Raw genomic sequence first — 13324 nt, 5'->3', positions numbered from 1 at the left:
GCCAACCAACATCTTCTGACTATAAAGATGTACCTTATACAGTGCCACTTTCAAAGATCTAAACTATCCCTTTAATTCTGCTTTATAGTAAAGTTATTGTACCCTTATCTTTTAAACAATAGATAAAATTAGATGGATTTACAGAAATATTGGTTGCACTTGTTAGTAATCAGCCATTGTATTTTTTAAGTTTCAAGCTGTTCATTGTTGGTGTGCTCTTTTGTCCCCACCAGGTGGCATATGACTCTCGGTCTCACCTGAGGGCCCCAGGGCTGTCTTCTTCTCTGCCTGGTTCCTCTGGCGGCAAGCCGTGAGTTTGTATTTCTGTAACACATGAACATATTCACAGATGGAGTCCTACTCTGGTATGCATGCAACATGAAAGGAGATCCACTATGGCAGTGGTTTCCAACTGGTGGGTCCTGGTCCAAAAGTGGGTTATGGGTCCATTCTGAACGGACTGCAAGTGACTTGCAAATAGGGATGCACCGAATATTCGGTAACCGAATATATTCGGCCAAATATTGCAAAAAAACGCACATTCGGTATTCGGTGGAATAAGTTAAAAGCAAGGCCAAATAATAGCGGCGTGTTTTGATAACGCAATCAAACGGCGTGCCGTGACGGGCAGAATAAAATGACGGTAGTGTGGCGATCCGTCCGTCACGGCACTCGCATTTGCGACTAAAAATAGTTTTGAGCGAGCAAAATAGGCTTAAATCATTCAGCACGCTGTGCGAGTAGCCTACATATTTCAACCACCAGCAGAAACGAAAGGCGAATCCCACCGGTTGTGGGTTGAACGGGGGTCACAGACACAGACAGTAATGTATTCCTGTCAAATACGGCGGCCATCGGCTTACCCAGCGACGGAGAAGTCGGCTCCAATAATATCCTCTTCTTGGCGTCGTGACTGCCCAGAAGTACCTGAACAGCCAAGCCAGCCGAACACAGGTATGTGATGTGTCAGAGGAGAAACGAGCCTTTCACATTTCTCTCTTTTAGTCTTTCAGTGGCAGGTAACGGCCCACAAACCTCACCGCACTTTAGGGACTGTTCTTTACTTATGAAGGGACTTGTCAGGGGAGGAGGGTGGCTGGTTGATTCTTATTTCATTTATTTATTTTATTTTGATGCCCCCATGTTAATCACTTATTGATGCTGTTTTTGAAGTATGAATAAGTCAATAAGTAATTTATTCCATTGAAATATCATTGATGTATTATAGAAAAGTGATTTATCTTTTCATAAATGACAAAAGGCACATCTGCCTCATTTTCGTTGTGGTATCGTGATTCTGATTTTCATTGGTATCACACAGTGGGTCCCAATTTTGGTACCGTGACAACACTAATTTGGAGGGGGTTCATCTGCAAAAACTAATGAAAAACTAAACAATGATATTCGGTATTCGGTACTCGGTATTCAGCCAAGCGTTTAATAATATTCGGCTTCGGCTTCGGCTTCGGCCACAAATTTTCATTTCGGTGCATCCCTACTTGCAAATGTGTGTGTGTGCAAAAGTTTGTAAAAAACACACTTTATTTTTAAGTATAGTAAATTTCCAGCACAAAGTTTTCATCCTGAAGTGCTGCTTCCTGCTGTACAGTGAGTGACTAAAGGACAGCTACGTGACAGAGACAGCACATTAGCTTGACGACATGGCCAAACGCAAGTATGACACTGTGTTTTTAACTGTGTGAACCTTGAACCAATGATCAAGAAGAAACCCTGGACCCTGTGGCTGAATCATTTGAGAACCACTGCACCTTGGCATGAAATCTCAGTACATCTAATACTTTGTCAGTTTGCAGATGTGACTTTTTGCACTGTCACTATTCAGTTTTGGGAAATCTACATTTAATAGACACGTATTGTAATACCATTAGTGTGTGTGTGTTAAGGGTGGATACTTGTAGTAAATTCCTCAGTTACACAGGACAGCATGATAGTTAATTTTCTTTTGTGCTGATTAAAAAAAGAAATTTGTGAAAGCTCAGCGGGGTAATCATTTAGAGTTCAGAAAATAGTTAGACACAGACATCTGCACATATTTTGGTCGAAACTTGCCCTGTGATAATTCAAAATATTTCAGCAGGATAGGAATCCAAATTAGTTGTAGTTTCTCCCAGCTGCTCACCTTCTTTTTACCCAGCTCTTTTCAGCGTTGCACCTTGAACCTGTCAAACAAAGATATAAATATTGAGAAATTTCAAGTGTTCAGGTTCCAGACTCCAACACACACAGTCCATTTGGCTGTGCCGACTGCCGAATTATGTTGTTTTTGTCATCTGTTGCGGAGTAGCAATTCATTCTTGCAGTGCTAATTTGAAATCATAAAACAGCCTTGGCTTCCAAGTGCTACAGTATTGATCAGCCATTAGCAATGCCACACTGACTCTGCCCTGTAATACAATCTGCCATTATGCATTCCCACCTACAGCTACAGTGGGCCAAGTAATTGCCAGTATTTGGGCAAATAATACTGAAGTTCCAAGGCCATTATGGTGTCATCACACTTCACAACTTGCACACTGACTTGTGTGTGGTTGTTCGTGCATTGTGTATGTTTTACATGTTGCTCCTCTGCTTTCTCACTCATTGATTGAATGATTGATTCTACCTTGTCTGTCCCGTCTTTGGCCCATTTCTCCAGTCCTTCAATCTCCTTTGCGGTACCCACTAGTCCAAACTCTGTTTATTTTTAGCTGTAGCCCTTCAGTTCTGAGGTATTGATTCATTTCTGTTCCCTTCTCTCCAGCGCCTACTCGTTCCACGTGAGCGCAGACGGCCAGATGCAGCCGGTGCCCTTTCCCCCTGACGCCCTGCTGGGCCCAGGAATCCCTCGCCATGCCCGTCAGATTCACACCCTGAACCACGGAGAGGTGGTGTGTGCTGTCACCATCAGCACCTCGACGCGTCACGTCTACACTGGAGGCAAGGGCTGCGTCAAGGTGTGGGACATCAGTCAGCCTGGAAGCAAGAGCCCCATGGCCCAGCTGGACTGTCTGGTGAGACACGAGGGAGGAAGTGTGTTAAAAATAGAAATGGCTGCACTGACAAACATTCACATATCAGGCCATGCAAACAGACGTTAGTATGTGCAGTATCTTTCATGTTACATCCAGTCATGTTACCATCTCACCCATAAAGCCACACACCTTTCTCCTTCATCCACATCACACATGACCTAACTGTTTTTTAATCTTGTTCAATCAGAACAGGGATAACTACATCCGCTCCTGTAAAATCCTTCCTGACGGACGGACCTTGATCGTCGGCGGGGAGGCCAGCACGCTGTCAATCTGGGATCTGGCCACGCCAACTCCTCGCATCAAGGCAGAGCTGACGTCGTCTGCTCCCGCCTGCTACGCTCTGGCCATCTCCCCTGACAACAAGGTCTGCTTCTCCTGCTGCAGCGATGGCAACATCGTCGTCTGGGACCTTCACAACCAGACGCTGGTCAGGTGAGAGGAGGGAGGGAGGTAGGGAGTGAGGGAGAGGACGGAGGAAGGAGAAACAGAACATAAAAAAATAGTGCTTTACCTCCACAAATAGAACAGTGCCAGGAGAGAGCACAGAGGGAAGGGGGAGGAAGGTGAGGGGGAGAAAGGCTGGAGGATGTAAAAACATTTCAGGAACTTCTTTAGGAGAGAAGAGGAAAAGGAGATAAAATATGGAAGAAGAAAGAGGGAGTGAGGAAATATCGTTGCAGTTGGGAGGTTTTCTCAACTAACCCATGGTCAGGTAAGGAGACGTGGGATGAACTAGCCATGGGGGATATGGGTGGGATGAAAGAGCCGGATTCTGGCAAGGTAGGAGAAAGATGAATTGAAGGAGATGGGGAAGGAAGCCTGTGGTAAGGAAAGGAGAATCAGGTGAGGGCAGTCAGTGCTCCAGGGAGGAAAGAATTCAAATATATTTGGTCTGATACCTCCAGGAGAAAAGAAGCAAAGACGCACACAGGATGCAGAGGCTTTAGAGTGTGTGTACGCATGTCTTTGTGTTCATCTGTAAAGCTCTTGGGTTTTTCCTCCCTGCAGGCAGTTCCAGGGCCACACAGATGGAGCGAGCTGCATCGACATCTCCAACGACGGCACCAAACTGTGGACGGGAGGGCTGGACAACACAGTCCGCTGCTGGGACCTCCGAGAGGGACGCCAGCTCCAGCAACACGACTTCACCTCTCAGGTAAACACTAGGGGTGTGCCATATCATCTCATTCACAATAATACTGGTATAATTTTTAATATCATAGGAAAAATTCATATTGTGATACTGGCGATATTTCGACTTGTTGACATGTTGACGTCATTGCCCACGGCAACAACAGGCATGGCTGAAAGCTAAATTATTACTGACTCCGATGTGGTTGTTAAAAGAGGAGCAGCTTCAGTAGTGTGGAATAAACTGTGGCGTACTGAATGTTTTATGAACAGCCCCGGACTTCTCAGACTCTTTTAGTGAGTTACCGCTCAGAGGGAAGTCAGTCAGCGGCTCATCTGGCAGCAGCACAGTGTCTCTCCCTCTCCTCTCTTGCCATGCGCACACAGGAGTCGGTGTCGTCAAGTGATTTTGTCATAAACCTTTGGTAATGTAAACTTATGTGACGGTCATGGCGCAACATAAAGCTACATAAATGTGAATGTGCGATGCTTATCGTAGCATAACAGACTGTCACAGGTTACAGTGTGATGATTAGAGGAGAAATGGTAGAGCATAAAGGTCCAGGTGGGAAAAAAAACAACTCAACCATTTAGGATTTTGCTAAAAGAAGGAAGGAAATGGGCTGATGATATATATATATATATATATATATATATATATATATATATATATATAGATCCCACTGTACATTTTTTGGTAGATTGGTAGTTCAAATAAACACAAGAAGTTTGTGCTCTAGAGAAATGATCAACACTCAGTGAAAAACCTAAGCCCTATGATAAGCTAATATGGCAAGGCTTAACTATACAAACCAGTGAGCAGTGATAACTAGCATGTCTTTGGAGTCATCGGGTGGGAACCTCCTTTCACCAGTGTTTCGTCTAGTTGGTCCCACAACACCTCCAGGAGGCTAGACAGTGATCTCTGGCGTCCCAGAGACACTCCCCTAATGCCAGGTCTCACTGCTCCCCTCCCTGCACCAACCCAATAACCTCCTTTACCTTACTTACACATGGCTTTCTCAGCCCAAACAGCACTGCCACCTTCAACCAAACCCAGGCTCCGTACATGCGAGCTCCAGGTAGAAACAGGGCTGATACTACCTTTCCTAGCACATTCACCATACTCTATTTCACACGCTACATAGCATAACTACAATATAAGCTAAAGTTAAAGGAGCTAAATAAACTTACAGGATCAGCAAACACACTCACCTTGCCGCATGGCCTCAAACAAAATGGATTCAAATAGGCCACTCCCACACTTAAATAACCTTCCTCTTCCTGGACTTCCTCCTTACTTACACATGGCTTTCTCAGCCCAAACAGCACTGCCATCTTCAACCAAACCCAGGCTCCGTACATGCGATTTTGTTTTGTTGAACTATTAATATTGTACACAGAATCTGAATCTCATTCTGAGTAACTGCTGTTGTTTATAAACCAAAGAAATGAGAGCGCTAAGGTTTGTATAATTTTGACTGAATATATGAAGGCAAACGGTAAGGTTTACATGTTAAAGTATATTACTTATTTTGTTGCAATTCTATTTTCTTAGATAAATAATAAAATATTATTTTTACTATTTTGTCATATCGTTAAGAATATAGTTATCGCAAATATACTTTGAAATATTGTGGTATTATTTTAGGGCCATATCGCCTACCCCCAGTACACGCACACATACTTCATACACCACAACAAGACATCAACTAACAGATTCATACACACCTGCATCACATGATCATAGGTCTGGACAATATGGCCTATAAATAGTATCACGATATTTCTAGGCTCTAACGGCTCTCTTATTCATATATTCAGAATATTTGCAAGTTGCACTGGTGCTCCATGGTTGCAAAGTGCAAATAAATAGCCGCGCTCTGGAGCCCTGCAGATACAAAGACACATGCAGTGCCTAATCACACACTATCGCCCAGAAGAGAGTGATCTGGGCGCGGGAGTGTGTGTGACATGAGTCTTTTTTTTCTTTTTGTGTCTGTGAGAGGAAGAAAGCAATAGAAAAAGTGAGACAACCGCTATGCCAAAGCAAGTCTCATGCTGAGGCTTAAAGTAAATGGCATGACAGTTTATACTTATTGTTCACGATGTAGTCATTTTATACATGTCATAAGGAACAGACTGCGATACACTGAGAATAATCCATGTATCACCCAGCCCTGCATGGTCATATATGCATAAACACAAATACAAATATTTAGTTTGCAGGAACAGACACAAAGTAAACATACACACAGCAGCACAACCTTGTGTAGCAGGAACACAATGGAAGACATATGAGCACATTTTTTTAGAAGCACATGCAGGTACAGTTCATTACGGGGTCATCACGACACATCACATCGCATCTACACCTCACAAGTTAACTTACACTCATAAATCCAAACACAAAGACACACCATGACCTCCCCTTGCAGGTATTTACACCAGTACACACCATCAAAAACACATCAACAAACACCAACGTGATTTTACTTCACAGGTGCCCTCGCACACACACACACACACACACACACACTGTCTCTCTCATTCACTCCTCACTGCCACAACAGAGCTATAGAGTTGACCACCGTTGTCAGATGAGTTTCGATCCACCGTGTAATGACTTTCTCTCTTGCTTGCTGTCTCTCTCCGTCTACCACTGTCTCTCTCCTTCTTCCCCAAATTAATTCACTCTTTATTTAACTCCATCTCTGTCATTCCTCTCCTTCCTTTTTTTCACTTTCCACCATCTTTCCTCTTTTCTATCCTCGCTCATCATCTTTATCTTTTCCTGGATATCTTGCTTTCCCTCATTCCAACTTAATTCCTTCATCTGTCCTCCCAACTTCCCTCCATTGTTCTCTATCTCTCATCAACCTTATCTTCTCTCCTCCCTCATCCCCCATTTCCTCAATTCTTCTCCCCCATTCCCCATTTTTGTTTTCATTTCTGCACACTTGCTTCCTCTTTCCTGTGCCTCCATCGTCTTATCTCCATTTTATTTTCTACCTTCCTTTGATTCCTTTCTTCCCTCTCCGTCTCCAGATCTTCTCTCTGGGCTACTGTCCGACAGGCGAGTGGCTGGCTGTGGGAATGGAGAGCAGTAACGTGGAAGTTCTGCACGTCTCCAAACCTGACAAGTACCAGCTGCACCTCCATGAGAGCTGCGTTCTCTCCCTAAAGTTCGCGTACTGCGGTATGTACACAAACACACACACAAATTCTTATCCTTCTATCTTTGTGAGGACCCTCATTGACATAGCAAATTCCCTTGTCCCTTAGCTTAACGCTAATGATCACAACAAAATGCCTTACCCTACCCTTACCTTACCCCCAACCTAAACCTAATTGACCTTTAGCTAAGTCCCGCCCCTTTGTAATGGTCTGTAAGCTGTCGGAGTAAGCATGGAGCCCACACTGTAACTAACTGCACTCCCTGAAGAAATATTATCATATTTTTGGAAAAATGAAACAGTGATTCCAGAGAGAGGCAGACAGAGGGGTCTACAGTCTGTGTTTGGAGGATATATCCAGGATGTCAAATTGACTCAGCAGCAACAACAGGTTAAAAAGACAAAGATAGTCAGAAGCTAAAGCCGAACTATAGGCTACAGATCACAGTGTAAAAGTGAACCACCACATCACTGCTGATCGCCACACAAGACGATGAGTATAAAGGGAAACTTTGCTGATACTGAACCAGCTGTGTGACATCACAGTGTGTGCAGATGAACGGTGTTTAGCTTCGCCCTTGTGCCGCTGCCAGCACCCAGACCTCTGCCGCAGGTCGAGCAGGGATCTCAGGCCAAACATCATTCATCTGTGCGCAATGCGATGACACACAGCTGGTTGAATATCAGCAAAGTTTCTGTGCTTCCCTTCACTGGTTCCTGTACAGCAGGGTCGGTCTTTGTTTCACTGTTATAATCATTATAAAGCAAAAGCAGCATGCGTATACATTCAGTAGGCTATATCTTCAGTAGCTAGCTAGCTAACCCTACACTTTTCAGGGTTTGATTTTGGTTTTGGAACAGGGAAGAAATGTATATCTTTTTCCAACCTCTCCAGGTAACGAGTATCATAAATACACGATGTGCCCCAGGCACAACATTTAGCTCCAAATCCACAAAACCAGCCTGAAAATGAAGGAAATCTGAAACGATTGCATTAGAGTCAATGGAGCACAGCTGTGTTGTTGTCGGACCTTGGTCTGAGCCAGCCCGATGCTACTTTATGATTGGCCAGTCTGCATCCTGGGGCGGGACCTAGCGAAGGGTCAATTTTAATCTGAATTAAACGTGTGTTCCCCTTAAACCTTTGAAGAGGTAAAGACTGGCCGAAATGTCCTCAGTTTCCGAAAGTGTCCTCACTCCACACAAAACATGTTTGGGTCCTCACTATGTTGAAAGTACGAGTACATACATACATACACACACACACACACACACACACATATAAAAACTTGGATTGTTTCCTGAATGTTTCTGGAATATTTGCTGCCACTGACAAACACTCTCTGCTCTCTGTTATTTACAGTATACTGTGCTTTTATCACCCCTTGTCTTTTGTTTAACCTGTCGTACCGTATGTGTGTATGTGCTATTTCAGGAAAGTGGTTTGTGAGCACAGGAAAAGACAATCTGTTGAATGCATGGAGGACACCATATGGAGCCAGTATTTTCCAGGTGAGAGACGGGTGCAATGCTCTGAGGATGTTTGTGCTCTGTGTATATACGTATTTATATATATAAATATATACGTGTGTATCTGGGGCTGCAGAGTCATCTGTTAGTCAGTGTGGATAGTGTTGTTTAAGCTATCGCTGCTTCCTTTCCATGTATCTTACACATGCGCGCGCGCGCACACACACACACACACACACAAACACACAGAGCCCTAGAGGCAAAAGAGAGAAAAAGATGAGGAGGTTCAGAGGGAGAAAGCGAACGATAAACATTTTTTAAAATTCCAGGTTTGTTGATCCATGGTGACTTGCGGAGGTTTATCAGAGAGTGCAGGCTGCCAAATACACACACACACACACACACACACACACACACACAGAACAAATGTAATAACTCCATCATGTTCAATCGCTCCATTTGAGGAAATGTTAAAACATGAATATGCAGGGAGGCAATATTTTTAGCTGAGCCAGTTCATCTGGGTGTGAATGAAACTAGCAAGGGGAGATGAAAGTACATTTAAGACGTGCGTTTTCTGTGTGTGTGTGTGTGTGTGTGTGTGTGTGTGTGTGGCTGTGGCTGTGACTGTCATATTTCTGTAAGCTACAGTGGGCAGCAGGGTTGGCGGCTCCTGTCTCTCCCTGTGGACTGAAAGGAGAATTCTGGCTATCTGCTTTGTTATCCAAATGCCAAGCGTTTCTCCTGCCAAACAGCTCCCTCCTGTCACCGTGTTATACAGAGCTCCTCTCTCCCTCTGTCCTCTTCCTCCTCTCTGGTTTATCACTGTCCTTTCCAGTTTCTGTCTCTTGCTTTTATTTAACCCCCCTGCTCTTCTCATTTTTCCTCACTCCTCCTCCCCTTGTCTCTCTGTTTGTTGTTGTCCTTTCTGCCTCTCTGTGCTCACTCATTTTTATCTTTCTCCTCTAATCTGTACCTCTACCCTCACTTTTTTCCTCTGTCCTTGTTTTTCGGCTTATCCCTGTCCTCTCTATCTTGCCTTCAATTTTTTAATCCTTTTTTCTGACAGTAACCCATCACCTCTTCTTTCCTCTCTTGTTTGCATTCTCTCTGACCCTTGGGCTTGCATGTCGCACTCATTCTCTGCCTCTCTCTGCTTCATTGTCAGTTTATCAAATGTGCATCATTGGCATAGATCTTACATATCACTGACATCACTGACGTTGCCTGTGGTGTTTACAATGCCAAACTTTATCAAGACAGGCGTTCAGTGTCTGATATTAACTACTAAGAACTCATAAACATCGTAATGTTAGAGGTAAAGGGGGATTTATACGTGTGCAGCAGAAACTACGCCATGGCTTACGCTGTTGTGAGCATTTATACTTGTGCGTTGGTGTGTCTGCGTCACTCTGCAGTTACACCTCGTTGATTCAAAACACACATTAAACATGGCTTAACAAAGAGATTTTAAAACACAACCACCCAAATACGCTTTGCTGTAACTCGCAGTATTCACAGACAAAGCATTTGTCTTTATCTGGACACATTTTCCCCACAAATACAACATGCTAATGTTTTTAGCACAAGCCTATGGCATTTTACATTGTATAAATTAGCCTAGCCGCTAGCAGACTTTTGCTCCTCTCATATGACGCCATGGACAGCAACATTTAACAAAGGTAACGTTACAAAAGTCAGCTACATTACAACTGACAAGGTTTACCGACAAGCCACTGTCTTATACTGACAAGTTTTCCAAACAATGTAACATGCTAACATTATTGGCACAAGCCTATGGCATTTTACATTGTATAAATTAGCCTAGCGATGAGAGGAGATTTCCTCTGCTCATGTGAAGCCAGGATAAATCCCGAAGTATAAATCCTTGAAGGATAAATCACACATAGGACTTAAAATGCTATCTTGTGGAGGCTTTGTCGTCTTCACAATTTATTGTTTCTTATCTGTGATATTAAAGTAAATAAAAGCTTTGTTTCCACTGAGATAAATGGTTTCAGCTTACAAAAATAGACAGGAGGTCTGTGTCGCCACAATGTGTAGTTACATTTCTGGGGAAGTGCACATCAGGTCACGGCTTAGGGTACAGCGTAGGCTCTACGTCAACACAGAGCCTACACCATAGATGCAGCGTCGATTCCTGCGTAAGTCTGTCCAGTTTTCCTCTTTGTTCCTTTGTTGTTTTTTTTGTTTGTTTTATCTCTCTTTCCCACTCCATCTCTGACTCTTACCCTTTCCAAACTCATCTTTTGACTTGTCATTGCATTCTTCCCCCTTGAATGCCTCCCCCCAATTCCCCCCACCTGCTATGTTGGTATAGTAGGAAGGATCCTGTATGAAATGGCCTCTCACCGGTGGCTTGATGATTGACAGCCCTGCTGTGCTTGTAGCAGGTGGGGTAGGGGAGGAGGAGAGGGGAGACAAGTTTAGAGAGGAGGAGTCGACATGAGAGAGGGGGACAGAGCAAAAGGGGAGCATAAGAGGATGGAGAGGGAAGAGGAGGAGGAGGAGGAGGAAAGTCTAGGAAGAAAGGAAGGAAGATAAATGATGATGGAGCAGTGGGAGGAGGAGGAGGAGGAGGAGGCAGGGGACTAGAGGGAGCTTTAGATCATCTAAAGCCAGGTGCCCAGGTCTGGCTTTCAGACACAGGAGAGAAAAGAGGGGGGAAAAAAAAGAGGATTGTGCATTTTGCCAGTTCATACAGACCATCAGACTTGTGCTGCTAGTGATGCTTAAACCTGCAGTTAATGAGGCTGCATCTCTCCAGAGAAACAGAGAGAGGAAAAAAGAGGGAGAGGGAGAGACACACATAGAGGCAGACGAATGAGTCAGCATCCTGGAGCTGTGGAGTTGTCTGTTTGGAAATAATTGCCGACTGTTTTGAAATGCAAATATGTCTTGTATGATTGAGTATTAGCTGATGAGTCATATCTTTTCTAACATCTTTCTCTTTGTGTTTGTTTCTCTCCATCTGTCTCCATCCATCTATCATCACATCTCTCTTTCTCCTCTGTTTTTTTTTTTTTTTTTTTTTTTAATCTGTCTCTCACCCACTCCCAGTCCAAGGAGTCCTCGTCTGTGCTGAGCTGTGACGTTTCCCCGGACGACAAGTACATAGTGACGGGCTCCGGGGACAAGAAGGCCACGGTGTACGAGGTGGTGTACTGAGGGCCGGGACGAGATGGGAAGAGACAGGACGGAGATTTGGGGGCATTTTTTTTTTCTTTTCTTTTTTTTTTTTTTTTTTTGTTTGGAGGATGGGGGGGTCAACCAGTTGCCCCGCAAACCGCTCCTGATCCTCATTACATCAGCAAGAGAAGCACCTCCGTCTCAGTCCTCTGAGTCCTCCTGACCCTCACCCCTAATACATCACCCCCTCTCTCCCTTTTTCCTGTGATATAAGCTACAGTGGAAGCTCCCAGATGTCTCCTCCCTCCCCCCTTCCACTTTTAGCCCAAGGATGAGGCATGATAGCAGAGAGAGAGGCAGAAAGGGAAGCAGCAAGATAAGAAGGACAAAGGAAAAGGGCGGTGGAGCATAAAGATAAAGTCGGGAGGGAAAGACAAGAAGGAGGAGAGAAGGCGAGAGTGCGGAAGGAAGAGAAATGAAAGGGAGGAAGAGGAGAAGGAGGAGGAGGAGGAGGAGGAGGAGGGAGGACGAGGGAGGCAGGGTAATTAGGGCTGTTTCCTGATTAAGAGCTCAGTGGAAGGGAGGCCCCCAGAGGAGGCGCGGAGCGGCACTGTGGGAGCGCCAGCCAGGAGCACTGATACCACACAATCGATTCATTAGCCAGACAGTGGAAGCCTTAATGAGGCTGACGCCGCAGCTCGCTCTCCCCAGCGAGAGGTGTCAGGAGCTGGGGAACGATGACGCTCTGAGATAGAGGGGGTCGCTTCAGATACCCACATACACTGACATGAAACATAGACCTGCTCACACACACACACACACACATACACACACACACATGCAAGGCACACGTCATCGGACAAGAATACACACACTCTCGGATACACCCCCTTGAGGTAATGGTAGGAAAAGAGATACACACACACAACACACAGAGCACCCAATTAAACATTCATCGCAGCGCTCCCCGTCTCTCTGCTTAATATCTATTTTATTTTGGTCTGACAAAGGCAGCGTCTAATGAGCAGTGGAGTCAATGGGATTCTCCCAGGGCCCAGAGACACAAACACAGAACATCAGCCGAGCTGTTCCCTCTAATTCCTCTGGATTGTTCTCCTGACACCGAGCGCTGCACTCACTCTCATTAAAGGCACTGTCAGCTAGATGAAGTAGCAGCATGCCAACTTCACTGTAAGGCAGACAAGAGGGCAAATTAACACCACCCGATTACGGTATCATCAGCAGCCAACTAAGCAGCGACTAATCCGGATCCTTTTAAATTTTATGCAACTGGTTGCTGTTTTCATTTACAAACCAGAAGAGAATTACTGTTTATCAGAGTCATTATCTCCATCTCTGCCT

General features: G+C 44.6%; 1 protein-coding gene across 2 annotated transcripts in view; it reads left to right on the top strand.

Annotated features, from left to right (window-relative positions):
* tle2b (TLE family member 2, transcriptional corepressor b) overlaps positions 1 to 12140 on the top strand; it is a 127896-nt gene extending 115756 nt beyond the window's left edge. For both annotated transcript variants that reach the window (XM_033621928.2, XM_033621927.2), the window contains exons 14-20: positions 234 to 310; positions 2762 to 3011; positions 3220 to 3467; positions 4044 to 4191; positions 7215 to 7365; positions 8778 to 8854; positions 11894 to 12140. In XM_033621928.2, coding sequence (XP_033477819.1) covers positions 234 to 310; positions 2762 to 3011; positions 3220 to 3467; positions 4044 to 4191; positions 7215 to 7365; positions 8778 to 8854; positions 11894 to 12001 — 1059 coding nt within the window. In that variant the 3' untranslated portion in view covers positions 12002 to 12140. The remainder of the gene's footprint in view (positions 1 to 233; positions 311 to 2761; positions 3012 to 3219; positions 3468 to 4043; positions 4192 to 7214; positions 7366 to 8777; positions 8855 to 11893) is intronic.
* Positions 12141 to 13324: the final 1184 nt, after the last annotated feature.

The sequence above is a fragment of the Epinephelus lanceolatus genome, chromosome 6 (assembly GCF_041903045.1).
Source record: "Epinephelus lanceolatus isolate andai-2023 chromosome 6, ASM4190304v1, whole genome shotgun sequence".
NCBI lineage: Eukaryota > Metazoa > Chordata > Actinopteri > Perciformes > Serranidae > Epinephelus > Epinephelus lanceolatus.
This window is presented reverse-complemented; position numbering and strand designations above follow the sequence as displayed.